This window comes from Cercospora kikuchii (genome assembly GCF_019650295.1).
Source record: "Cercospora kikuchii DNA, contig_00001, whole genome shotgun sequence".
NCBI lineage: Eukaryota > Fungi > Ascomycota > Dothideomycetes > Mycosphaerellales > Mycosphaerellaceae > Cercospora > Cercospora kikuchii.
This window is the reverse complement of record NW_025408582.1, coordinates 2778233-2804860: the sequence shown is the minus strand read 5'-3', so window position 1 is coordinate 2804860 and position 26628 is coordinate 2778233. Positions and strand designations below refer to the sequence as shown.

At 52.8% G+C, this 26628-nt stretch overlaps 11 protein-coding genes across 11 annotated transcripts; 5 read left to right on the top strand and 6 right to left on the bottom strand.

Moving 5' to 3' along the window:
- Nucleotides 1–54: 54 nt before the first annotated feature.
- On the top strand, nucleotides 55–1949 carry CKM354_000106000 (uncharacterized protein; the record flags this gene model as incomplete). The annotated part of the gene is made up of 2 exons (XM_044796169.1): nucleotides 55–1291; nucleotides 1342–1949. The coding sequence occupies 2 exons, from the start codon at nucleotides 55–57 to the stop codon at nucleotides 1947–1949; spliced, it is 1845 nt and encodes a 614-aa protein (XP_044652104.1).
- Nucleotides 1950–2250: 301 nt separating this feature from the next.
- On the bottom strand, nucleotides 2251–6756 carry CKM354_000105900 (DNA-directed DNA polymerase alpha catalytic subunit POL1; the record flags this gene model as incomplete). Its single annotated transcript, XM_044796168.1, has 3 exons — nucleotides 2251–3406; nucleotides 3457–6418; nucleotides 6471–6756. 3 exons carry the CDS (start codon nucleotides 6754–6756, stop codon nucleotides 2251–2253), a joined length of 4404 nt encoding a protein of 1467 aa, XP_044652103.1.
- Nucleotides 6757–7072: 316 nt separating this feature from the next.
- On the top strand, nucleotides 7073–7989 carry CKM354_000105800 (uncharacterized protein; the record flags this gene model as incomplete). The annotated part of the gene is made up of 5 exons (XM_044796167.1): nucleotides 7073–7075; nucleotides 7130–7163; nucleotides 7223–7269; nucleotides 7354–7512; nucleotides 7570–7989. 5 exons carry the CDS (start codon nucleotides 7073–7075, stop codon nucleotides 7987–7989), a joined length of 663 nt encoding a protein of 220 aa, XP_044652102.1.
- Nucleotides 7990–8771: 782 nt separating this feature from the next.
- Nucleotides 8772–10169, top strand: CKM354_000105700 (uncharacterized protein; the record flags this gene model as incomplete). Its single annotated transcript, XM_044796166.1, has 1 exon — nucleotides 8772–10169. The coding sequence occupies one exon, from the start codon at nucleotides 8772–8774 to the stop codon at nucleotides 10167–10169; it is 1398 nt and encodes a 465-aa protein (XP_044652101.1).
- Nucleotides 10170–10344: 175 nt separating this feature from the next.
- CKM354_000105600 (uncharacterized protein) lies at nucleotides 10345–11916 on the bottom strand (the record flags this gene model as incomplete). Its single annotated transcript, XM_044796165.1, has 1 exon — nucleotides 10345–11916. One exon carries the CDS (start codon nucleotides 11914–11916, stop codon nucleotides 10345–10347), a length of 1572 nt encoding a protein of 523 aa, XP_044652100.1.
- A 589-nt stretch (nucleotides 11917–12505) lies between these two features.
- Nucleotides 12506–14602, bottom strand: CKM354_000105500 (uncharacterized protein; the record flags this gene model as incomplete). Its single annotated transcript, XM_044796164.1, has 1 exon — nucleotides 12506–14602. The coding sequence occupies one exon, from the start codon at nucleotides 14600–14602 to the stop codon at nucleotides 12506–12508; it is 2097 nt and encodes a 698-aa protein (XP_044652099.1).
- Nucleotides 14603–15765: 1163 nt separating this feature from the next.
- On the bottom strand, nucleotides 15766–17637 carry CKM354_000105400 (uncharacterized protein; the record flags this gene model as incomplete). The annotated part of the gene is made up of 1 exon (XM_044796163.1): nucleotides 15766–17637. One exon carries the CDS (start codon nucleotides 17635–17637, stop codon nucleotides 15766–15768), a length of 1872 nt encoding a protein of 623 aa, XP_044652098.1.
- Nucleotides 17638–18305: 668 nt separating this feature from the next.
- Nucleotides 18306–19037, top strand: CKM354_000105300 (uncharacterized protein; the record flags this gene model as incomplete). Its single annotated transcript, XM_044796162.1, has 1 exon — nucleotides 18306–19037. The coding sequence occupies one exon, from the start codon at nucleotides 18306–18308 to the stop codon at nucleotides 19035–19037; it is 732 nt and encodes a 243-aa protein (XP_044652097.1).
- Nucleotides 19038–19336: 299 nt separating this feature from the next.
- Nucleotides 19337–20970, bottom strand: CKM354_000105200 (uncharacterized protein; the record flags this gene model as incomplete). The annotated part of the gene is made up of 2 exons (XM_044796161.1): nucleotides 19337–20372; nucleotides 20426–20970. The coding sequence occupies 2 exons, from the start codon at nucleotides 20968–20970 to the stop codon at nucleotides 19337–19339; spliced, it is 1581 nt and encodes a 526-aa protein (XP_044652096.1).
- A 633-nt stretch (nucleotides 20971–21603) lies between these two features.
- Nucleotides 21604–22677, top strand: CKM354_000105100 (uncharacterized protein; the record flags this gene model as incomplete). The annotated part of the gene is made up of 1 exon (XM_044796160.1): nucleotides 21604–22677. The coding sequence occupies one exon, from the start codon at nucleotides 21604–21606 to the stop codon at nucleotides 22675–22677; it is 1074 nt and encodes a 357-aa protein (XP_044652095.1).
- A 1742-nt stretch (nucleotides 22678–24419) lies between these two features.
- On the bottom strand, nucleotides 24420–26625 carry CKM354_000105000 (uncharacterized protein; the record flags this gene model as incomplete). The annotated part of the gene is made up of 2 exons (XM_044796159.1): nucleotides 24420–26511; nucleotides 26561–26625. The coding sequence occupies 2 exons, from the start codon at nucleotides 26623–26625 to the stop codon at nucleotides 24420–24422; spliced, it is 2157 nt and encodes a 718-aa protein (XP_044652094.1).
- Nucleotides 26626–26628: the final 3 nt, after the last annotated feature.

The following is a 26628-nucleotide window of genomic DNA, read 5'->3' as shown; positions in this document are numbered from 1 at the left end:
TCACACCATCCGCGTGCAGCGACTGAACCAGAAAATGCTCACGGCGGCAGCGTCATGGCGCTGGCGAGCGTTTTGGGGCGCAACGGGCGCGGCAGCAAGTCCGCCCGGGTGAGCAGGCCGAAGTCGTCGACAAGGACGAAGGACAAGCACACGCCCGACGATGAAGCCGTGGCGGCGCAGCCTGATATCGACGAGCTGCGACGCAAACGAGCCGAGTACTACAGCAAGCCTTCAGACGAGCGACGTCGATTGTCGTCGATATTCGGGACCAAGCCGCCAACGAGATCGTCGATCAAATCGTCAGCGAAGTCCACGGCCTCATCAACCGCATCCATGCCCCGGGCTGTGGCCGTTGCGCGAAGGAAGAGAAAGAATCCCACACGGACGACTGCCAAAGCCAGCAAGCAAGCTCGCGTTGCTGCCGAGAATGTCTACGCGCCGATCGAGCGTACGACCGCGATGCGAAGAGCGAGGTCTGATGTAGGCAGAGGCATTTCAGACGAGGAAGTCACACCGGAGGACAGCATATCGCAAGTAGGGCTGCGCACTCCTTCGCGGCCAGCGAGGACATTGAGCGCTCCATCCTCGATTCCCGGTGGTATCACCAGTGCGGACAAGCTGGAAGCAATACCGGAGGATCACGAGAAGCCTTCCAGTCCTGCGAGATCGACGCAGAGGCGAGATAGACAACAGTCGTCCCTCCTGGGATCCTTGCTACAACGAAATTCCACGAAACCACCGCGAACCTCTCCGCGCTTAGTGGAGTGCTTGACATGTGGCTCAGACGATGTACCGTCTACGAAGACTGCCAAATTGAGCTGTGGTCACCGCATGTGTCACGAATGTCTGAAGCGAGTGTTCGAAATGTCCGTCAAAGATCCTCAACACATGCCTCCCAGATGCTGTACCAAGGAGCACATCCCTCTAAAGCATGTCGACAGGCTATTTGATCTAAAGTTCAAAGTACTGTGGAATAAGAAATACGAGGAGTACCACACCAGGAACAGAGTCTATTGCCCGACACCGAAATGTGGGGAATGGATCAAGCCATCTCACTTCCATGTCACGAAAGGCCGCAAGTATGGAGTGTGTCCCAGGTGCAATACCAAGGTCTGCACATCATGCAGTGCAAAGATGCACAAATCCGCAGACTGTCCCAAAGATCCAGAGATTGCCAAACTTGTCAAACAAGGACAGGAGGAAGGCTGGCAGTCTTGCTACAACTGTCATGCAATGATCGAGCTGAAAGAAGGCTGCAACCACATGACTTGTCGTTGCACCGCTGAATTCTGTTAGTCTCCCCACTTCACGTCGTGCCCATCATGTGCTAACATTCCACAGGCATGATCTGCGGATCCAAATGGAAAACATGTGAATGTCCCTGGTTCAACGCCCGCGACCTTCCAAGCGCCGACAGATTAAACGACATGCGAGTACCCGAAGAGATTCAGGTAGTATACAGAAGAGTTATGAACGCAGCCGGAATTCCCATACCAGGAGACCCACAGCAACCTGCAGGAGGCTACGTAGCCGAGTACCGACGACAGCGAACATACAACGACGAAATGGAACACCGTCGACGTCAGGAACGTCTCGATGCCGAACTTGCCCGAAGAATGCAGCTTGGTCTTTTGCTGGAAGTCGAAGTTGAGCTGGAAGACGAAGAGCCGCGTCAAAGCCGACATCGAGTAGCCCACGAAGCAGCTTGGGGGCTCCACAACAATGACCAAGGACATTTCATGAACGATAATTTCGTCGCAAATGCTGCCAATGTTGTTATGAGCACTTTTGGTGATGCGGCAATGGGCAGGAGGGGTGATCGAGAATCAGGTCGGAGACGGAGAGCACGGCAGTCTGCTCGGCAGAATATGGACGACCCTGGGCTTGTGCCGAATTTCTTGGGTGATGAAAGTGTACTCGGAATTGGACCTTCGAGGCGGGCGCGGTGAAGGATTGCAGGATTTACTTTGTGATGTACGACGAGACACCTAGAACTTTTGGAAGATTAACACGGAAGAACGTGACCAAGATATGTGTAATGATATACGGATCGATCAGCAACGAACAAACATTCAATGAAAACGCACTCACGACGAAGCGATAACAAAAATGGAACAGAACTGACAGTGAAGAAGTAGTTTCCACAAAGCCGTGATATATCTCTGAGCGCCATTCATCACGCAGTATTCAATAGTAACCGCCTCCAATATCCACATCCAGTCATTCAGTTACGAGTAGTGCAATTTCCGCTCACTTCATCGCAAACCCGAACAGCGAATCCATACTGACCCAACCCCATCCACTCTTATCCAAGTACGCCTTCACCACATCCCAACAAACCGCGAACCGATCACGATTCATCCCAGCGAGGATCTTCGCCTTCTCTTTCGATTCGCCCTCGACTTTGACTGGTCCTGCAGCGCCCATCTTCTCCAAAGACTTGTCCACATCGAACAAGCCTTGCAAGTAGAGCAGCTGGTTGTACAATGCCTTCTCACTATACTCGAACGACATCCGTCCTGTGCAGCCGTAGGCGAGGCCATTGGGGCCGAGACACCGATGTCCGTAGACTGAGATCTGTCGTGTTCGGTTTCCGCAGGCTTGGTCATCACACTTCAGCCAGGCCGAGTAGTAGCGAGAAGTATGTCTCCGGATCTGGTTCTCCAATTGCGCTGTCAGCGTTAGCGTTGATATACGCTTCTTGCATTCCGCGCGAGGGCATGCGAGTCCACCATTTGTCAATACCCCGAGTGGCACGAGCGGTTGCTCATTATCCGGAGCAGTGTAGTTCAGTCCGCGATACTCGAAATGATTTTTGCAGCCGAGACACAGCAAACTGAGAGGCTCGCAATCCTTGAATCGAACATGATCGGGGATCTGGCTCTCCAAGGTTGTGATCTCGTTGCTCTGCTCAGCGGACCTGCTAGCTCCACTGATGCGGTACTTGGAAGTGTCTAGGCCAAGGCACTCTGCCAGTCTTGTAATATCAGTGCCACTGATAGGAGCACAGAGACGTTCCACTGGCGGCAGGATCTGCTTGTGCAAATAGTATTGCACGTCTGGAGTGAGCCCGCTATCCTTGGCCAGAATTTCGTCCAACTCGTGGGCATTCTGCGCAGCTTTCTCTTGATTTCCTTCGCTGTCGCCACAGATCACAAAGGCCATGACGTCCTTGGCCTTGACCTGTTTCCCTTTGGCTAGGCGCTTGAGAGCCACTTGTACGGCTGGCATAGACTTGCCGCCGGGGTATTCCTTCGGATCCTTGCCCAATTGCGTGTATATCGTGTACTTGTGAGTGGGAATCTCATTGTTGCGCATTTTCTCACTGAGTTCTCGCAGGTGATCATGAATCTGAGATACAACTTTCTCCGGATCTTCCCCGGACAGAAGGTAGTTGAGAAGTTGTCTGCAACATCATTAGCATATTACAGGCAGTATCAGGCGCGCCGCACTTACGTTGAAGTATCCTTGGAGAGCTGGCAGTACTCTCGTCGCCTCATATCGAGACCTTTCACGTCAAGCTTCTCCTTCCAAGTGTTGTCGCCGGTATCGACCATTTGAATCGCTGCGTACTTCTTCTTCGCGTGAAGCAGGAGTCGTCGGAAGATATGATCTATCTCAATCTCCAGCAGCTCGTATTGCTCGTTGACACTCTTTTGGAAGTCTTTCCCCATCTTCAGCGCATCAAGAATGTTGTCAACATTGGTGTTGATCATGACAGAATCAGTATCTCCATAGATGACACGGAGAGCATGCTGTGACTCTGCTAGATCCTTGGTCGATTGCAAGATCTCGCGTCCTTTGGATGTTGTAAGAGCAGCAAGTGGCCGAGCATAGAAACGGGACTTGGTGTATCCCAAACAACCGTACATGGAGTTGGCTGTCAGCTTCAATGCCATTTGCTTCACGTCCCATGTTGCAAGCTGATCCTCTGTGGCAGACTTGTCCTTCATAAGCTTTTTCACCTCTCGTCGTCTGCTCACAAGGGTCCGAATCAGTCTCGGTAAGATACCCTTATTAGAGGTGTCTTCGGGGACCTCAGGAACCTTCTCATCCTGCTCAGAGATGTCGCTCCGGTCGACAGTTGTGAAGCAAATGTTGTACTCCTGGATGATACTTGGGTAAAGTGAGTTGAAATCCATGACCAGAATAAACTTGTCGTAGAGACCCTTTTCAGGCTCAAACACCAGACCACCTTTGTACTTGTCCTTCTTCTTGGTGTCAGCGCCATCTTCTCCCTCTTCACCCTCTTCAATCTTCTTGTTCGAAGGACCTTTCCCAAAGATCTTGTCAGGGCAGATGTATTTGTTGCGATAGAACTCGTGCAGTAGAATGTACTCGTTTCGCTCAGAACGGGTTCCACTAAGTGTCCTGGCCCACGAGTTACCAGCCAAGTTAGTGAGCACCTTCGTCAGCGGCAAAAGCTGTCGTTTGATGGCCAGGGCAGCGGTGTAGAATGTGTCTACCTCGCACATCTTCACGTAGTTCATCAGTCCAACGCCGGACTGTGCCATCGCAAGAGCTTTTTCGGCGTCCATCTCCTTGCGCGAGTGTCCGCTAAGATGTAACGAGACCATCTCGTCAAGACTCCATGACTGACAGCCGGTCATGATACTCTTGCCCATGTCGTTGGCAAGGTCTCCGAGAAGTCTTCCAGCAGCGAGGTGTCGCTCCGCGAAGTAGCTGCCGCCTCCCTTGCCGACGTTCTTGGGCCAGTCGCCACGTTTTAGTCGCCCGATTCGATGCCAGCCAGGAGTCTTCCGCTCTCTCATGCGTGCGAGCAGTACACCAAAGTCGACGTCATCCAGTTTGTGTCCGATGATGCAGTCCGGATCGTGCATTTGAAAGATGGCAAGCAGCTTGCTCAGAAGACCAATCTCATTTCTCTCCATGAGAATTTTGTGCTTCTCTTTCTCTGCGAGAGGCTTGAAGCCCATAGGATAAGCGTCTCCGTATGGACGCATCACTGTTATGACGCGCTGTGGCATTTGCTCGGCCGGCTTCGTATCCGTCAGAGAAATGTTCTCAAAGATCCGAACACTCGCAACTAAGATTTCGTTCTTGTTTTCCTTTTGGTTGAACACTGTTCGTAGTGCCATGGACATCATGGTAAGTGGAGGAGCCTCGAGATTGTCTGACTCGCCCAGAGTAGTAATGCCGTTGGGCTTCGTGACTTGGAGTTCGAGCTTACACCAAGAGGCATTGTTGACGGCATTGAAGTCGGCACCTTCGATCTTGAGCCAGCAAGGTCCCATGATATTCTTCCACATCACAAACTGCTCAAAGAGCGCTGTGTTAGTGCCGAAAATGTGCGAAAATGTCTCGCCCTTGAAATCCACCGGCAATGCTGGCTTATCGTAGGGGTAAAGGAGTTTCAAATAGTCTGCTTCTTTCGGTATTCCTGGCAGCTCGAATGCATACTTTCGCGTGCACTGCTTGATCTTGTGCATTGTCACCTTGTGTCTCGACATGATGCCGTCAACTTCTTCATAGACATCCTTGAAGTCAACTTCCTCGTCGGTATCACGGCCATGTTTGTGGCGGTGCTCTCGTGGCAGGAAGTATAGCTTCCGAAGGATATTGTCAACTTTGACAAAGCAGGAGACGTAGTTGCCTGTTTGACGATTCTTCACTTTGCCAAACAGGCATAGGCTGCCATTGACCTCAGTGTAATCGAGCCAGAAAAAGTTCAGTGAGCCATCTGCTTCTAGAGCATCCTTGGAATCGAGTTTGCCAGCCATGACAGGTTCGTGCGCAGGACTGCTCATGATGTTTAGCTTGGCCGCCACATTGTTGATTGCAGTCATGTCGACCTCATCAGCCGCAGGCCTAGTGGGTGATGAGCTGGCGGGCGTAGGATAAGATGCCTTTGCGAGCTTCGGTGCAGGTCGACTGCCACGGATATTTACGTTCGCACTCTTCAAGTTCGAACCGCCTTTGACTTCTGCGATCTCCATCAAGTCTTCCTCCTCAGGCTCTTCCATTTTGATCGCAGTTTTACGCTCCACTACCTTTGCAACAGGCGATGAAGGCAGTGGGTCGCTCATCATGGGCACGTCGTCGTCGTTCTGCATCGGGAAGTCGTCGTCGGCAACATGGGCCGTGGGAGGAGACGATTGCAGATGTTGATCTGCCGCTGGCCGTTTGGGGCGCGTTGTCTGTCTGTCTTCCAGGGGAGGTGACAGGACTCGAGTTTTCCGGCGATCATTGCTCTTGATTGCCTTGCCATAAGATGGAGCTGGCCGCTGAATGTTTGTGTCAACTTCACCCAGTAGACCAGCCATAAAGTCGTCATCTTCGGCCGTGCGAACGGGTTTCGGCTTCGGTGCTGCAGCAGTCGGTTTTTGGTTGAAGTATTTGCTGATGCCTTTGCTGAGCTTCTCTTGTCGCTCTGCATCCTCCTCTCGCTTCCGCTTGGCTGATAACGCGCGTCAGTGGTGTTCTTATAGCATGAGTTGAGCATAACGTACCGGCCTTGCTGTTCTTAGGCAGGTCTTCCTCGCTCTCGCTGTCGTACATGGGCTGTCTTTCGTCTTGCCAGTCTTCGCGTCCATCGTCCGCATAACCTTCGCCATTATCGTCTACCACGAAGTCGTCTTGGTCCAATCGACTCCGCACGACCTTTTTGTATCCCTCGTCGTCGACCGTTTCGTATATGGACTCGGCTTCCTGCACTTCATAGTCGTCGAACGCGGTCTTGCCAGCCGCTCGCAGGGCACGTAGCTGGGCCAGACGATCTGCCCTGGAGGGTGCCATTGTCAAAGAATGTCCTCTGCATATGCGTGCCGAGCAAAGTCCTGTGGTGAAGGTCAATGGATGGTGGGAGAGTGGTGTTTGTGTAGAAAGGGAACGGCGAGCGGGACACGACCACTCAGTCGCGCTCTGCTCTCCACGAAACGCGACTTAGCGCGTCGCAGTGATCGGGGCTCTCGGCTTGTTTTAGCCGATGCAATGTCATGTGACTGCAAATGCCAAGCGCACGAACACCTGGATTTCTGCAGCTCGAACTTCTTCTTGACGAAAGACAGGTCACGTCGACTGCACAAACTGGACTTCGCCCAACACCGACAAAATGGTATGCGCAGATGCACTGAAGCATTCATCGGGACAATGACTGACCTTCACACAGGCGATCAAGCACAACCAGCAGATCCAGTACAACCGTAAGGCCGAAACATCACATTTTTGCGCATTCGCAGAGGCAGCAACTGACTTGTCGCAGACTTCCGCAAGGACTGGCAACGCCGTGTCCGCGTGCACTTCGACCAGGTAATTCCCCATTCATCCTGAATGCTGGCGCGCCTGCAGTGCACTGCATGAACCTAGAGTTCTGACCTCGAATTTTCGATATAGCCCGGCCGCAAGCAGCGCAGACGCAATGCTCGCCAGGAGAAGGCCGCTAAGGTCGCTCCACGCCCAGTGGACCGCCTGAGGCCTGTCGTCCGCTGCCCAACCATCAAGTACAACCGCCGTGTTCGTGCTGGTCGTGGTTTCTCGCTCGCTGAGCTGAAGGTACGAGATGGACAGCAAAAACGCTAGGGAATGAATGGATATTGATCGTGTGAACAGGAGGCTGGCATTCCACGCAAGCTTGCGCCTACCATCGGTATCGCCGTCGACCCACGCCGTCAGAACCTTTCCGACGAGTCTTTGGCCGCCAATGTCGCCCGCCTGAAGGAGTACAAGCAACGCCTTGTCCTCTTCCCACGCAAGCTCAAGGCACCAAAGAAGGGCGACGCCGCAAAGGACGAGGTCGATGCTGCCAAGCAGATCGGCGAGACCGCACACGATGGTAAGGTCAAGCACACCAAGCAGGCCTTCCCAATCGACAACAAGGTTGTCATCAAGGAGGGCAAGATCTCCGACTACCCACAGACCGAGAACGCCTACCGCGTGCTCCGTACTGCTCGCTCCGACGCCCGTCTCCAGGGCAAGCGCGAGAAGCGTGCGAAGGCCAAGGCCGACGAGGAGGAGGCAAAGAAGAAATAGATGTCCTGTCCTCGAAAAATGGAAGTGATGCGATTCAAGTTTGGCGTTGGGAGGGATGATGACAAGTACGATATCACGGAACGTCTGGCGCAGGAAAAAGTGTCATGGCATGATACCAGCATAGCACAGTCGCATGCAAACCACGTCTTCAATCGCTTCCACGATCAAACTCTTGCTCGCCCTCCACAGTTCTCGCCCTTCTTCCGCATGCGTGCTTCGAACCCAGTGATGACCTTCTGTCCCCTTTTGATACGGATGGGCTGAACTCCGACAATCCACACAGGTACTCAGCATAACATACTTCGTGATGGAGTGCCGTTTTACAATCGGGGGATATTCAACAACCCGGGCTGCCATTCCAATCCAATTCAATGGCTAAATAAATTAGCAAGGGGCTCGAACCCCCAAGAACAGCCGTTAGTGTCCGCAGCGGGCCGTCCGGTTCTCATTGGGTGGTTCTTGCAAAGCACAATCCGCCAACCTCCCTAACACAAGCACCCATCTACGGCAACCTGCCCAGTGCCATCTGCAGGCAGCGTTGACCGCTTAATTCACGCTAATGGCGGTTCAGTTCGTCGGACGAGAAAAACTGTGCTTCTGCATCATCGGAAATCCTATGCTACACAGGGCAGAAGTGAGGCTGTGTTCGTCAGCACTGCCACCACATAAAGTCGAAGCATGAGGATGCTTTGTGTGAGTCAAGCTTGAGGAGTTGCTTATCATGGGAGGCTTTTGCGGACTCTTCACCAGGGTCAAATGTTATGATAGATTGATCACTATCAATGGAAGCCGAGATGTCACATTACCTTCTGCCCAACCACCCCTCACGCACAAGTCTCGATCCTCTCGGAATCTGGGACGATGGCGAGGACGTTGTGAACCAAAATAGCATTCTGGAGAAGCTTTTACGCACTGCGGAGTCTGCATTCAATGAGCTGGAATCGTCAATAGGGCAACACGAGCACCGCAGCGAACAGGCCTATCGATCAGCGTTCTGCCGACTTTATGCCAACTTGCTGAAGGATATCGCCTACAGTCTGCATGAAGATGGCTCATTGGACACGACCAGTGTCGAAGCTTTGATCGCTTCCAGCAAGATGACTGTGACTAACCTCTTCAAGTTCGGCAAAGCAGTATGCAGTAATGCCCTTGCCATTGGAGCACCAGAAAGTGCCTTTGCAGACGGTGATTTACAACAATTATGCGCAGATACAGCATCCATTAGACTGGACTCAAAGCAAGTCGATACACTTCTAGCACACATGCTTCTCGGAACACTATCAAAGCCTCCAGGCAATGAATGGGGCCGCCCAGGCTTCGCGGAACTATTTTCCAACGTTGGAGAGACAGCACAAGCATACCTTCAAACACTCTTCGAACATTTCGCAGAAGAAGGATACACCAAGACTGACCCAGACGGCGAAGCGACCTTCCATCTCCACAACTCAGCAAACATGCCCGATCTCACAACTTCACATCTTCCTGCTCCAGACCTTTCCATACGAATTGTCGAAACACCTTCGGAGAATTCCCCACCAGACTATTCTCCAAATCGCTATCTACTAGTCGCCGCTCATTCGCAACCCGGACCCGGCCCAAACGGCACGCAAGAAGAACGACTCATAGGCCAATCTCCAGCTCTGGCACTAGTATCACTATTGAAACCCGTCTTAGGACCAGACGAAGTAGTCATCACATCAAATCTCTGGGCCCACAGTTCCTGGTCAGGCCACGGCCGCGAAGCCAAAATGACTAAAATGCTTAACCCTGAAGAACGACCACGAGTCCACTACATCGTCGTGGACGCCCTAGAACTCGATATCGAAGACAGCGCAGATGGCGCCCTTCCCGATCTCAGACCAGCGAATATTGCACGAGAGGTGCGAAAGTTGTATTCTGCATTCGCTGGAGCGAAAGCTATTTGCGATCGAGCGGCGATGAGAATCCAGATTGTGCCTTGGGGTTGCGGGGCTTTTGGCGGGGATTTTGGTGTCAAGACCCAGTGCATGATGATGGCTGCTGGGTTGGCTGGGCTTGAGCCGAGTCAGGTGGAACTCGTTGTTACGAAGGATCGCGAGGAAGAATTGCGAAGACTCGCAGGAAGACCTATGAAGGTGGGGGAGATATATGAGCATCTTACTACGGCTTCCAAGCCCCAAGGACGACCAGCAGAGCGTTAGTCTTCAACGGACGAGGATGGCAGCTGAGGGCTTGTAGCAGAATTTTTTATATTCATACAGTATATTCGAACGAAACAAAGTCTTGTCTTTTTGGACACCAATCATATCGCGTTGAAGCCCTCATAATGTTACAAGTTGTCATGATTGTTCCGCCAACGCCGATCCCACACGATTTTCAGACCAAGCCATCATTACTGCTTGGTGCAGCAGCAACCGGAGGAGGTCCCTTTGTCGGTTCGTGGTACAAGTGAGTAAATACACCATTCCTGTCATCATCGTCGACGAGCCACTCAAGATCCTCGGTCTCGGGAGGCAAAGTACTCATCAGTCCTTGGCCAGGACGAGGGTAGTTCTCAGGATGTACATCGTCTGTGTAGGCCGCATCATCGGGCGATGGCCCATTGCTTGCGGGCATACGAGATTGTGCGGTACTAGTGAGTCGTGTCGCGCCGGCAGTTGAATTGGATGCCGTGGCAGCATTGCTTGTTGCAGCATTGGCCGTCGAGGTGGCCACAGCAGCTTGTGCAGTCTGGCGAATGGGCTCTTTGCCATTCAACGGAGGTGCAGTGGAGTTGACATCAGAATGGCCATTCTGCTGCGAGGCCGCCACTAGTTCCTTGAACTTCGGATCGAAGACCGGAAGATCAGGTCTGAAGGTCGTAGCTTTGACAAGTAACGTCACCAGAAAACCTGACGGAAGAGCAGCAAAGTACTTGCGTCGCTGATCCTCGCTCGCTCCAGTGACGCTGACGAAGCTTGCCACCTCAGTGACAGGGACTGGCACCACTCTTGCTGCTGCGCACGGTTGACAATACCACTCTGCATCCTCCCTGTCGATGACAACCTGCTCGATCGGCGGCTTATGACACCACCTATGGTAAGGCGCATTGCACCCATCGCAGAATACAACAGGATTGCTGGCAGGACTAGTACCACGCAAACATACTTTGCAGACTGCAGCTTGAGGGTTGCGATAGTTGTATGGGCGTTTTCGTTTGTTCGTGGTCGGTGAAGGAGGTGGCGGCACAAAGCTCGTCGGCTTCTGTATCGAACGTCCGGATCGTGTCTCTGTAGCTACAGGTGTGATCTCAACACTGGAATCGGAGGCTTCGACATCCTCGTCTTCGTCCCCGTCTCTCTTCCGCTTGCCACCTCTCCCGCCTCCTCTTGCCCGGCTGCCTCTGGGTCGGCCACCACCTCTGCCTCGGCCGCGACCCCGTCCAGAGCCGGGAGTGCCATCTGGGTTGACGAGTATGGAATCTTCGGATGCACCGTGTGGAGTGGCTACATTTGAAGCGCGGCTACCTCGAGGTCGACCGCCGCGACCCCGTCCTCGACTTCTTGGCGTGCTGTTTGCACTTCCGTTAGTTGGCACAGCAGGAACTACGAACCCATCTGGTGTCGGCGCGCTCAGAGGAGGCTCCTGAGCTGTAGCTGTTGCTGTCGAATCCAGGATTGCCGCGTCAGCCGGGCGAGAGGTTTCCTCACTGGCTTCCGTAATCGCCTCGGTTGGCTGCTGCTCTGCGTTCGCGCCATTCGCGCCTGATGACGACTTCCTGGATGCGACGACGATGTTATCAGACTCCTTATGTTCCGAATCAGTCGGCGGCACCGAAGAGAGCGCTGTGGAGTCCGACTGCAGGGCATCGATATCTCGAGTTGCTTCCTCTTGACTGCGATCCTCTGGAATTGCTCCAGCTTGTTCTGCAGGCAGAGCTGCGCCTGCGTCCGGCATGGGCTCATCCATCCTAATCATGCGCGTTCCATCAGAACTGGGTGGACACAAAGGAAGACCAAGTCGCTAGAAGCTTGGCTGTAGAACGTGGTTGTCCGTGACCTGAGGTCAAGCTGCGGGTGAGCTTCGCAAGCTTGCGCTCCTGCTGCGCCAATGCCGATCGACTCGGCACATCTCGGGCCGATGCCCGTGGGTCAGCTGTTGGCTGCATTCGCATCAGTGTGCGTTTCTTGTGACATATCAACGGCGCACAACATGTGCCTACTATGTGGAACGTTCAATGCATCTGTTAGTTCTAATCAAGTGCTGCGTGCACAAATATCGTTCAGATAGGAGGTAGACATTCTATATATAGATATGCAAGAAATGTGAGCTCTTCTCTATTCTCCCCAATCAGAATACGAACCACTGCTCTTTCCAATGGCTATTGAAGAGAGAGTAGCCACTCTACTCAGCAGTACGGTTTTCAACATGGCTGTCTTGCAGCAAGAATATAATCATGACTCATCGCACAGCGGGAATTCGGCCTCTAGCCTCTGAATCTCCCTGACTCGTTGGCCTCATCCGCAGTCACAATAACCGAGTTCTTGTTGCCTGTGTCTTACTTTAGACTGGGGACTTCAGGCACATCCTGCTCCATAACACTCTTAGCGCTTTTTGTGCTCATAACGCTCCTTCGTTTCGCTCCGTCGAATGCCAAGCTTGCTGCTCGCGAATGCGCAGCAGCATTTTCAGGCATAGCATCTTCGCAATCCGCTGAAGCGTCCTCAAGTACTCCTGCAGCGGACTTGCGATTCTTTGAGAATTCGATAATTCGTGGCCGTAAAGGAACTGCGGCTGGCCTTGCGCTGCCTTCCATAGCTTTCATAACTCGCGTCCTGGCGCGACTGACACTGACCTGCCGTGCGACGCTCACCTGGACTATCTGTCGCTCGAGATCTTCCGGTGACTTGACACGAGGGTATGGCTCGTCGTCGCGATAGCTCACCGCTTGCTCATCCTCGTCGGCGAAGGCATGATCGATGTTGACATGGGCAGGGTGAGAAAAGCTTCGCATCACAGGTGGAGGTTTCCAGAAGGGTTCGGCATCGACGAGCATGCGTCGAGCAGATTCAGTATCCGTGCAAGTTGTGGCTGTTGTAGGTGTCGGAGGAAGCGAATTCTCGCTGTAGAAGGCAGAGCCTTGAGACTCAGGTGAGCTGCTCAACTGCGTGCCTTGGCGTGGTTGCATGAATGCAGCCGCGATAGGTGACGTGGCTCCCACTGGCGCCGTCACCGAACGCATAGGCAATCGCATCCGTTGTAGTGCTGTCTCTGGCTCGTCTTTCGCTGCTTGCTCTGCTTTCACGAGAATTGAAAGCGGACGCTTGAATGATGGTGAGGTCATGCTGCGCGAGACTCCAGCGCCATGAGTACCAACCTGAAGGCCTTCTCCACCTTCTCCTCCTTTCTGCGACTGAGACCTTTGCAGCCTGCTTTGTCTCCTCTCCAAAATTGAGGGTCTTGAGTTGAGAGATAGCTGTTTTTCAAACATGATACTGAATCGCGGGAACTCCACTCCAGGCAGATCAAGGTCAAGTCGAGGAGTCGGTAGTGCCGGCTCCGAAACCTGGTCGCGGGCCTCGTCGTGAAGCACAGGCTCTTCATTGTATCGCTCAGCCTGGCCGAATGCATCCTGAGATGCGCGCCACACTCCATGGGATCTCACGCGAGGAGATGCGCTCGGTGTGCCCCCCTTCGCCCGCAGAGCAAGACCCCTCGGTACAGCAGAAGTTCGATAGCCAGCGTCGAACACTTGCTCCTGTCTAGAAGGAGCTCTGCTTTGTGCCTCATCGAGTGAGTCCCGACGTTTTGACATACCAGGACTCGGCGCAAACAAGCATGACAGAGGTGTTTGTGATCTGGCTGTTGGTGCGGGATCTGCTTCAAGCTCTGCCAGCGGGGCATCACGGTTGGCTGGCTCAGCATCTGCTGGAGACTGAGTCCTGATTTTATGAGAGGGCTCAGAGGTAGTCTTGCTGCGAAAGAGGCTGCTGAATGTTTTCCAGCTCGAGATCTTTTTCTGTTTCGGCACCGAGATCATAGTATCTGTTCTCAGTGGCTGTGGTATGGGTGGCGGCGATCGAGAAGGTGGTAGCCCAGCAGTCCTTCTAGACGGGATCGCGTCGTGAGTATGCGATCTGCCCCACGCTGGGTGCGCTTCCGACGGACTTCCAAGCGCGATTCCGATGTGAGGTGTCTCAGCCGGTGACTGGACTTGTGGCGAGTCGACAGGAGGCGACGCTGAATGCCAGCCTGTCATATAGTGGCGTCGATTGATCGTTGCGCTGTGGGGCGGCATGCGAGGTGAGGGTGTCGGAAATGAAAATATGTCCGGTCCAGCAGTGTATTCAATGGTCCTCACTTGTTGTTCCAGGTCCCTGCTGCATTTGGGCAGCGGACTCGCATCCTCGGACGTCCTAGTGTTCGCGTGCATTGGTGGACGACTGCGCTGCAGCCGTCGCCTCTCAGCACTTGCAGACTTGGGTCGGTCTGTCATGCTGCATTTGCATGCGATCATCGTATCATTCATTTGATCGTTGAGTCCATGTGGGTTGGCAGTGGCCGACTTCCTGGCCTTCTTCTCCATCTTCGTGCGGTCGTCCAAAGTCCCGCGACGATTTGCGCGCTTTGAGCCAGAGCGCTGGAGAAAGGGCATATCGACTTAAGACCCCAAACGAGACCTGCGACACGCGTTACGGAACGAAGAAGGGCCTCCAAATCAGCAGTTGCGGATTCCCGATCGGGTTGTTCTTAGAGTTCGTAGCTCGAGTTTGCCACTTTCCAATCCGCCCGTCCACCTGTGACGAAGTTCATCAAAACATGTGCGGTTTAGCTCATATGCAGCAGTGCGGCTCAGGCAATAGCAGAAAGAAACGAATTAATGAGCGAAAGAGAAGCGCATAAGGAAAAATCGGTTGACATGAGAGAGGTGCGAGAGAGCGCGGTGGGACGGGGGATCAGACAGACAAGAGTGCGAATCTTGGACGGACAGCAGCATGGCTAGGCGCTTCAGTGGATATCGCTTGGTCGCAGCATTTCGCTCCAGACGCGCTCTGCGGGCAGGACAACACGAGGCGTGTGTGCAGGAAATGAATCAAAGGACCCTACCCGCAGGTCGACTCCCGCGCACGGCAGCGCAGCTGGGTGGACAGCGCCGTCAGCCATCCATGTCGCCGGAGGATGCATAAGGCTGTCACACAGCGGCGTTCCGCGCACGAGGGTGATGCTGGTCGCGATGCCTCTTCTGCTGCCGAGCTGTATCATCGTAGATTGGCGCGCGCAGGCTGTGATTGGATTGCGATGAGGGTCTGCTGCACGCTGGCGGGCCCCAGGCGCACGCTCATATTGCTGCGTCGGAAGAGTGAGAGAATTGGTGCAAATCTGCGAAGGCCCAGTGAGGAGCACAAGAGGTCGCTGTTTGAGATAACGAGGCGCTGCCCAGGGCTGGACCGCAACCTTGTTCTTGCGAAGCCCACGCAGACGCAGACACGATCCGGCAGTCGGGATTTCTCCGATCGCCCTGAAACCGCCCAAACACGACCTTCCACACCTGCCAACAGTGCCACTGCTCGGCCTGCAAACACCAACCACCCGGCCATGTACAAGGTATGCTGCCTCACCAATCACGCTGCAGGCATCACCGTCGCGGCGGCGTGGAAAGCAAGAAACGAGATGTTCAGCTGGAAGGCAACAATATATGCTTAGTCAGACTGGTCTCGAAACACCAGCCACGAACGTCTATATCCTCGACACTGGCCCTACATCCTTCACTCGCGCCCATGTCGCTGTCGCAGATATGCTGACAAGCACGACCAACAATCACGCTGCTCGTCCCATTCTCGCGCCTGTGGCCGCATTGGTCACCGCACCTGCCCGCCCCCGCTCGTCCAGCTCAAACACGAACGTCCCAATCCCCTGCCCGCCATATCGTCCGCCGTACTCGTTACCGTCAAACAGAGCCCAAGCAAAGTTGCTGTCATAGAAGCCAGTGAATGGCCCCAGCCCGGCGGCTGCGTACGTGCTCCATTGCGGGGATAGAGAAACCTGGAATGTCACTTCGTCTGGAGAAGCGCTGTCGTGTTGCATCGCGGGCAAAAGACGTGGGACCTGACCGGCGAAGGTGGGCAGCGCATCTACACCATTGGAGATCCATTGCTCAATATACAGGCCGGCGCCTTCTCCAGACGTAATATTGGTCTCCGTGCGCTGTGCGATAACAAGAGTGGAATTCGCTCCGTCACCAGCACTGTATGTGCCCACGAAGTTCGCTTCGGCCTCCTTCGCGGCTTGCGCTTCAAGAGCTGGCAACACAATCTCCACAAGCTCGTTGATGGTACCCATTGTGACCCTATCCTGCAAACGCCCGTCCGTACCCGGCGCGGTGAAATAGCCGTTCAGGTAAGAGAATCCTGCGTCATACTCGGGGATGAAAGCCAACATGGAGGTGTATGATCCGGAATCGCCAAGTTTGGTGTAGATATCAATGACTTTCCCACTAGAAGGGCTCAAATAGCGGACGATCTCCCAAGGCGCGCCGACCGAGTACGACAAGCTGGCAGAGTGGGTGACCGGCTTCATCCATCTCCTGGTGGCGTCGGCAGAAAGTAGTGTATGGTTGAGAATGCCGACACCTAGCTTGTTGAGGTCATTCAGAGTGGAGAGTATGCCGCCCGAAGGAATAGTGGGGGCGCTCAGTGGGAATTCCCAATTGTTCGGCACAGGGCCAGCGATCACAGATCTATTGAAAGTAGCATCACTGGCTGTTGGCGCATTGACAAAAGTCGATGACATGTTCAAATGGTTGAAGACTGCCTCCCCGTACAGACTTTCGTAGTCTGTATAGCTCCTGCCAGTCACGTTGAGGATGACCTGACCTAGAATGAACATGCCCAGGTTCGAGTACCCAGGAGTTGTCCATGGCTGAAAGACCGGAGGATACGGTTTGAAAGAATTGATGAATTCATTCAACGAGTTGTTGCATCCTAGCAATGCGCAAGACCCAAGCGTCTCGATGGGAAGAGGTGGGAGGCCGGACGCTATTGCAAGAGCATCGACAGCCGCCTGCAAATCTGGACCACTGAGGGAGGCGTTTTGAGCCACGGCCGCGCTGATCAGTCCGAGTAACGAGTCCGCAAGTATGCCAGTTGCTGAGATGCCGCTCATGTGGCTTGATAGGGCCCGGGGAGTTATGGCGTCCCATCGAGGCGCGTCTTGGAGGTGCGTCTTAGCAGAGACATTCTTCAAGCCGGGAAAGTACTCAGTAAGTGGCGTGTCCCAATCCTCATCGCTTAGTTCAAGCAGTCCAGTGTACACGGTTATGAGCTTCGACACGCTAGCAATGCGATATATGCTGTCTGCGTCGACCTGCTTGGTTCCAAATTCTGATTCGGCAACCTGAGGAGACGTGTAGTGGTACTGATGTGTGGTCGCTTCTGGATCGTGGAGGGAGAAAAGTCCCACGGAGAATGTCACGTTCTCGAGGCCCGCCAGATAATTTGTCGCGCCAATGGATGCATTCTGTTGCAGGTGTGCGTCTAGGATCGATGAGAAGTTCTTCCACGCTCCAGGTACCAGGCTGTCTTCGCTCGAGAGGTCTCTTGGAGTGGGATAGGTGGGGATATCAATAAAATCTGCAAGTCCCCATGGCGCCGAGCATAGAAAGAGAGAAGCGGTCAAGGTAAGCTTGTGCATTTTGTCGTCCACTGCCTTGAAGCTGTTGATCTGGTTTCTTCACACATCACGAGCACTGGAAATGCCAGTCTTATACACTTCCGCAGCAGGATGTCTCATAGTCAGCCGCGTAGCTGGCGAAGCGAAGCTTACCTTGGCGGCATCGCCAGAAATGAATTTAGCAGGCTATGCGATCCAGAATGGGTCCAGATGCGAATACGCTACCAATGATGTGCGTCGAATGCAGAAGGCAGTGAAGATTGCACGTGGTCCTGTCTGCGAGTATCGATCCTTCGATCCTTCTCCAAGCCTTCCAAGCACTGCAAAGTCCAGTGACGTAGCTTTTCGTTTTCGTATTCACCTAGAGGATTTGGCGCTAGTGCCCGATTAGGAAATATCTTGGTATCGTGTGGCTGTGTAGGATCGTGCAGAGCTGCTGCACCGTCGTCTATATGCTGTGAGCGTATTTCTGATTCGTGACGATGCGGTATTGCGTGGCATGAGCCATGCGAATGCGAGCCAGATTGGATATGCAGTCAGTGGCGTAGCTGAATTCAGCTGTGGCATCGTGGAGCAGATATATAGATATGCTGGACGGTAATCATTTCAATTCGGTTCCATAGACATGCGGTCGTACAAAATCTTGCAATAACTAGAAGAATTTGGAGAAACAAGAGTCTCACAGCACAATGACCAGCACCTCTCTCCCTTCGACATTACAAGTTACCCACCTCAATGCCTGGAAATCGAACCTCATCGCCATGGGCGTACAAACAGCTCTCGCAATCAACGAGCCCGATTCCACATCAGAATCACCACAATATACCATTACGCTTCCCAAATGCTATTACGGCGATCTGATCTTATCAGACAGTGACGGCAACCATCTCGCAACATCATCCAAAGAACGACATCGAAAGACAGAGTACCACATTACCCTGTCAGAGCCAGACCTCGAATCTCGAACAGAAGTCTTCCGACGCACAACCCGTTCGAACAAGAAGTGGCGCTTTGCGATGAAGGTCGATAACGGCCAGACCGAATACTTCGAGTGGCGGCGATCGAAGGGGGAGTTGGCGAAGGATCTTGCGATTCGGTCGACGAGTTGGTATCTTGTGCGTCTGTCGTCGTTGGAGAGCACGGAGATGAGAGCGAGCAAGGAAGTGAACGATGTGAGCGTTGACGGTGCTTCGTCAGGCAGCGATTCGCCCGCGGAAGAATCGTTATCGCCAGAGGTCGTTGCGCTTTGGACCCGGGCCAAGTGCTGGAAGACGATACATGGGGTCGGAGAGTTGCAGTTCAAGGGTGCTGGTGCAACTGGTGAGCTTGGAGCCGGATGGGGCATTATGGCACTGATGAGTTGTTTGAGCATTTGGCAGAAGACGAATCGGGACGAGATTTGTCTTGTGGTGGCGACTTAGAGTACCTGTTGCATGCAGCTGGTAGAGTTTGATGCCGGGAATATAGACAGCGTCTCCCGCCGGGCAGCAAAATGGAAAATGTGATCAAGACGGCATGCTTCGCGCGTGGGCTGAAGTATTGTACTTCCTCACTCCTCGTGACTCCGCATTCCCGCGGCGTATGCAAGGCACTCGGTCTCGCGAAGCGGGACAGTCCCATATTCAAGGTTGTGGCGAGAGAGCAACAATTGTCGTTACTTGCGAGTTTCCATTTTGCTGTTCGCAACTAGACCGTGCACTCGATACTCCAGCTACGTCCTTCATGTCTCGTCCGTAACCGATATAGAGGGCTCTGTCTTGTTTGTGGACGAGAGAGGATCGGCATCTCTGTGCATCCTCATGTGCTCGACGCGATCGCAATGCAGATGAGTCTCGATATTCCGTGCATGAAGCCGAGCGAGGAAATCTGCGTTTGGGCTCGGACGCAAAGTGCTGTCACTGCTAGGCTTCAGATCGTACAGGCATATTTCTTTGAGATTTGTGAATCGCTCATCTTCTGCAAGATCTGCCAATGCGCTGAGAATCTCTCTGCTCACATCTTGGGCGCACATGCCGCCCGGAACCATTCCTAAGCCCAGACGCTCGATTGTGGCTGGCAGTGCTTCTCGAAGGTCCAATGGGTGTGCCTTAGCGTCGTCACAATCGCCGTCGCTCTCCAGCTTGCATGGGGGTTGGGAACATCGGAAAGCCACTCTATCGGTAAACACCATGTATTCTCTGACCCAGTCTATGCCTTTCAAATAATCAAGGTGTTTGAGTTTCGGAAATTTGGTTGAAAGCGTTGGCGTCTGCCGCTGGTAATGATCCATAGACAGACTCTCAAGCCATGCACCATGCACTTTGATCAGTGCACGCCAGAAATCGAAGTCCCCTGAAGCTCCCATACTCGAATTGACACATTTGAAGGAGCGTAGTCGCCTGCATGCCTGAATGAATTTGATGCGTGCTTGCAGAGTCATGTCTACGCAGTAAAAGCAGAGTGCCTGGACCGAGGAGCTGCCAGGCGGCAGAAAGAAGTCTGGATCCGGGTCTTCTTCGTATCCTATCAGTGATAGGTGAAGTATCTTGATATTCGGCAGCAAGAAGAGGGGAGCAACACGCGACGGGTTTGCATAAAACGCGTCGTGAGGATGTCGGAGCTGCGTCGAGCTACAAATTGAGACCTCGCGCAGTGAGGCAAACCCAGGAGGCCAAACCGCGCCGATCTCCAGAGAGCCGTACACAGAGCGAATGGCCGTACAAATGAAATCAAGGGGATCTTCTGGTTGAAACTCGCTGCTCTGCCATGTATCATACCTGTGCCAACAGTCAGTATACCAAAGCGCAGGTCTACTTATCTCAAAGCATACGCAATAAAATTGAGGCGATCAAGCATTGGCGCAATCGCGAACAAAATGCCCTTTATTGGCTCGTCCCATCCGTCTCGTATTCTCTCTGTCCACTTGTAAACTTCTTCTACAGACATGTGGAGCTTGTCCATCATGATCATTCTGTACACTATCATTTCAGATGGCTTGTGGAAGTTTGAATCCAGTGCAGAGTGGTCTTCGTAGGGCTCGATGCTGTAACCGTCCGGAATGTCATATTGGAATGACCATGATTTCCACTTGCCAAAGCCAGGTCTGACTCCCCATGATTCGAAGTCCCGTAGATGCCATATGGTGTCTGGATCGCTCAAAGCGCGACGCAACGTATCAGACGCATGCAGCGGCTGCCTGTCATGCTGAAGCCGCGACTCTGCATGAAAAATTTGATTTCGTGCGAGCCGGTACTTGGTGTGGCGAAACGTAGCAGAGCATGACAGGGCAAAGTTCACAATGCTGTCTACGGGAATGTAGTCGGCAATGTATGCAACAAGCTCTTCCGGTAGCGTAAGAAGCATGGACTCACACATGATGTGGGCTGATTGGAAGCTGTTCACGTCTTGACATGTCTGCTGCTGCTGCCAGAACAGGCTGGGCGAGCTGCGGTTCCATGCCAAGACATCCCATCCTCCTGCCACTCCCACTTCACAATTGTTTCTGCAAGTGAACCTGCTGCGACAACAAAAAAGTTGCCAATCAAGGCACGAGATAGATTACACGACAATTCAATGGGCGCACGCGCAACTACAGCACCACGATGCCGTGTGCGACCTGTTCGGACAAGGCCACATCTCATGTTACATCGAGACAGCATGTGGATAGCGGAGACATCGATGCATCTCAAGACACGTCAGACGCGACTTGTGGTGACGAGTACCACTGTTCAACGGAGCAGATTCATGTGCTCACTTGTTCGAGGTTAAGCCGCAGAGCAATTGTGCTTGTCCCACAGAGCTTGGCCATATTCAGAATGTAGCCACTACTTTGGGCAGAGTGCATACTGGTTCGCAGGGGTTCGCAGGTAGGTGATACTGACCGTACATTTATACGATCGCAGAGAATCCGCTCCTCGATCTGCATGCAAGACCTGTTGCTCAACATCACGACCCGATCGCCAGCACATTTCCGAACCAAGAACCGGCACTCATAATTGGAAATTCGACATGCCACCCATGGCAGGAGTCGAGCAATGCATTATCGCCATTGTCTCGGCTTTTCGTGGCGGGGCCGAGGTTCTAGAAGCGACGTGGGAGCAGAGATTCGGGAGCAGGCGACTCGCAGAGACTGAGTACGAGCTCCCGGTGAGAGAGAAGACGCTACAGAATGCCTTGTTCGATGCTGCGAACATTTGCCAGTCCGGAATGAACGAGCGACAACGTCAACTGCACAAACGTTTCGCCATTGGAGACTCAATCGCCATGTCAGAGCTCAGCGCAATCATGGTCCACTTACAAGTACAAGTCATCAATGCCTTGCAAAAGGCGAGATGCTCCGAAGGCGAGACCGATTTCACGAGCTTGCAAAGCACTGTGATGATCATGAGAAGCAACACACTCCAGAGTATGGAACGTCTAAGTCAGCGCCTGCTTTCTGGAACATCGGCCGACGGCACCGCGAAACAGCTTTTACAAAGACGTCAATCTGACCCCTTTGGCTCTAAAGGCTTGAATCACTCTATGAGTGCAAGCTCGATGCAGGATCCTGCAGTGGAACGCCGGCGTCGGTACAGAGCCACTCTTGGTCCGCTCACCGCCGTAAGTCGATACGATTCGCCAGCAACAGGCGCAGCATATATGCAGTTCCGCGCAGAAGACAGAGTGCATCTTGACCGACTAGCCTCTCTTTGGTCGAACAGTTCGGCGAGTAGCTGTAGAAGCATTTCAGATTTCAGCTCCTCGTGTGGATCATCAATATCATCGCATATAGGAGAAGTTGAAGTTCCTGAGACTGCACAGGCCACACGATGTATTGTTCTTGCTCCACGAGTGGAAACGAAAGCGGACGAGGGAGCCATCCGGAAGTCGCCACCATCAGCTCTGCCTCGCCATGATCCAATACTAGAGGTCCTTCATCACCCAGCAAAGAAGGACGCGGTTCCGGATTCTCCCGCTCCTCTTCTCGAAGCGATGGATCGCAACGAAGCATTTTCAGCAAAATCGCGCAAACACAAGGGCTTTCAAGCTGTTTCAAAGGCTTTGAGCAGAGTTGCGAACCGTTGCAGAAAGTTGCGGTCATGAGACGCCCTTGTTCTCGGGCACCGATGTCTGGTATATATTAGACATTATCGTTCTCTAGGAGCTATTCTCTTCTAGCTATAATACATGCTTTTGCGCGGTTGCGAACTCCGAATAACAATTCCAAGATATAAAAACATGCCGTTGCGCGCGTAGAAAACTCGAAAAACAGTTCTAGGATGGTGAAGTATGCCCTCAGACTATGCCGTCTCACCATAACAGTTAGTAATACGTGAAAAAAATGTTCGCTTTCGGTAGTGTAAGTCGTCAACGCTTCAGGAAAGCCTTTTCGCCTTGTCCGGCTCGTGCAGCTGCGAGCATAGCTGCAATATTCGCATTAAGCGGTTCATCTATATGCTTCTTGTGAGGACGTGGTGTCGATGTTCGATGGGACGGCTCGAGGAATTGCAGACGTCTGGTGCTCCAGCTGGGATAAATACGGGAGCATAGATGGACTTCGTTCCTTGGAGAAGGATATGGGCCTCGCCTTTGCTCAAGATATAAGCGTCTAGTTGCTTGCTCTTCGTTCCGCTAGGTCGTGCCGCTGTGTACTGGATTTTATCGGAAGCAGGCAGAGTCGTGGTTTCGAGGAAGGGCAACAGATTGGCTATTTCCTTTCCCCGAAAATTCCTCCTAGAAAGTTTTGCTTCCCTTCCTGAAGGCATGTTCGCCCTTGCCAGAACGCTTGATGTCGGGGGAGGTGCTAGCTTCGCTAAAGCTGTGCCGGATCGGCTCAATATATGTTTATGCGATGCCTGCCCTGAAAGATGGCAAGGTGCAACTTCGCTGAACTTCAGATGAAGGGGGATTGGTTCTCCCCACACCGATGGCAGTGTTGTTAAGCATGTGATTTCTATAATCAAGTTACTTTACCGAGACGTTCAGTCAAGCAAATGCCCCTGACAACCGCTGAATTCACGAACAGAGATACATTCAATCCCGCCGTCAACAACTCGCCAACTAGACATTGCATCGTGCGTATCTCGTCTAGTATTGATCTTGCGCTGCCGTTGCGCTGCAAGCTGGCCGGGATGGTCGTAGACGTCTTCGCTCTGAGTCAACTCCAGCTCAGGCCTTCTCTCTGCGGAAGCACCTCGTTCAAACCCCACGGATGCAATGCTACCAACTACCCCGCCAAATTCGACCTCTTAGAGTTAAAGAATCGAGATCATAACAGAGTCTGTGCGATAGGAGTGTATTACTAACGCTCGACAGCCATCCACGCAAAGCGCGTTACTATCATGAGAAAAGACATGCAACTGCAAAAGCGTCTTGTGCGAGATCGCGCATGGTAAGAGTCGATAGCAATACGTAGCAGTCTCGAATGGCTACTAAGACCTGAAGTCAACTACATGGGCTTTGGAGCGCCCGCTGAGACCTAAGCCTTGGCGGCATCGCCAGAAATGAATCTAAAAGGCTTTGGGCAGAGTTGCCGATCGTTACAGAAAGTTGCGGTCATGAAACGCTTTTGTTCCCGTATAGATAACCGTGAATGCCTCTGAATGCAACGACCTCTGAGTGCAAGCGCCTAACTAGATTGGCTCTCGATCCATGAACAGCTTTGCTGATTGGCTTAGCGACCTGCGTTTGCACTCTGAGGTAGTTGCATTCAGAGGTATCCATGGTTAGATAGTGGTCGTCGTCCTTTGAAAGACACGAACAGCATAAGTCAAACTCGCACACTTTCATCGATTACCCGTCAAAGGCACTCCGATTCTCGAAATCCAACTGCAACATTCTCCTCCTCACTGAGTGATCGCATTATCATCCAGCTTGTCGATCTTCCCCGTCCAATAATTGATCCAATTGAAAATTTCCTGATGCCAGAACAAGCTATTCTCCTGATGGTTGATCCAATGTCCCTCGTCAGAAAACTTCAAAAACCTCGAAGGAACACCGAGGTACTGCAGCACATTGAAAACGGTAAACCCTTCACTGATCGGGATTCGGTAGTCCTTCTCGCTATGAATCACAAACATGGGAGTAGACCAATTACTCGCATGCTTCAAAGGGTCCCAGCGATCGTAGACTGACCGACTCGGCTGTTCCCAGAGCGTACCATTGAATTGGTTGATAACGCCGTCGACGCCGTCTTGGCTCCACATGCTGTATGTACTCGTGATGCCGTCGTGACAGACAAGAGCTTTAAATTGCTTTCCGAGATCATGGCCTTGTAGCCAGTTGGTCATGTATCCGCCGTACGAAGCTCCGGCTTCGATGGAGTTGCTGCAGTTGATGTATTGGAAGTTATCGCAGGCGTATTTGTGAGCGTTCACAAGGTCTTCGTACGGTAGACCTCCCCATTCGCCTTGAATGCGATCGATAAGAGCCTGCCCGTATGATGTACTGCCCGTGGGGTTTGGGAGCACCACAATGTATCCTTGGTCAGCCCACGTCTTGAAGTTCCACCTGGTACTCCACAGGCTGCCTGCAAAGGACTGCGGACCTCCATGGACAATGAAAGCCATGCTGTAAACTTTCTTCGGGTCAAAGTTTGTTGGAAAGACCATGAAAGCCTGCTGTTGATCTCCTAAGGTGCCCTCGTACCAGTAGGAGTCGATGTCCTGCGGGCCAAGACCAACGAGCTCTGGATCCCGTTCATTCGATTTGTAGTAGTAATGCGTATCGCCATTTGGAGCTACTGTGTAGAGCAAGAACGAAGCCCAAGCGGCGTCTGCTGAGACCAGCGCCTTGCCGTCCGGAAGGAAGAAAAAGTCTCTGAGTCTCGTGTCGCCTGTGATATTTGTAGGCTTGTAGTCAGCAGGGGCATCTACGGGTATTGGGAATAATCGTGTTGCTGCATAGTAGTCCACTTGAGCATAGAGCTCCTTGCCTCCGGGTGCCCATTTGTAAGCGTCCACAGAGTAATCCCAATCTGCTGCGACTGAATGAATCTCCTTGCTGCCCACATCCGCAATATACAACCTAAAGCGATCCCAACCATAGTCAGGATCATCCTGCTGACTGTACGCGATTTTTCTGCCGTCTGGTGAGAATTTGGGAGGCCAAGTGAAGCCACGAGAATTGACTGGTGCTTTACTGCCTGGACCATTCAGCTTCTCCGGAGCGGAAGAGCCGTCGTGAGGCACTAGATATATATAGTTGAGGGTGTTGACCCCTTTGGACCGTTCCGGAGCGAGGGTCAAAAATGCCACCAGTGAACCGTCTGGGCTCAGATCGTAGTCGCCGTCGTCACCCTGACTCATAACCTGAGGACTCTCCGGTCTCGTGACAGTGTAATTGAGGTTCCGTAGCAGATTTTTCGTGGTTCCATCAAAAGTGTAGCCGGAAGAGTTGCTACTCTTCTTGAGCACACCAGAGAAAATTGCGTATCGCTCCTGAGGTATGTAGCTATCGAAGTAGGTCACCGGGAACGCATCGTATAACATGCCTTTGTGAGCAGGCTTCGTTGCTAATTTCTCGTTGTACGCGGAGCCATTGTTCGCATACGCTAAGCAATTGATCACAAAGTTGATATCGCCTGAAGAGGTTGTCGCAGCTTTAAGTCCAGCGTACGGCGCTGGCAAGGAAGCCACCAGGTTGGGCTCAGCTTTGGCATCGGCGAGGTCTAGAGTGTATAGAGTCACCCCTCCGGGAGTGTCTGGATTGGTTGTATTGATATACAGGACTGAAGTATTGGTTGGTCCTACCCAGACGGCTTCGGAGATATTGGCGTTCCATGGCAGATCAGTAATGTCCCCAGTCGGAAGATGCAAAAGCTTCCATGTCGTTGACGCTTCGTGCTTTTCGAACGAATAGTTCTTGCTTGTGTAGAACGCCCATTCTCCGCTTGGGTTCGGAATCGCAGGACTGTACCGTGGTGCTGATATCATTTGCCTGTCGCCTTCAGTGAGCTGCGAATGGTTTTACTGATCATTATACTGACTCTGGCGTGATGCATCGTGCCAATGGCACCAAGATCGCCGCCAATGCAGCGTATCGGTTGCCCATGCT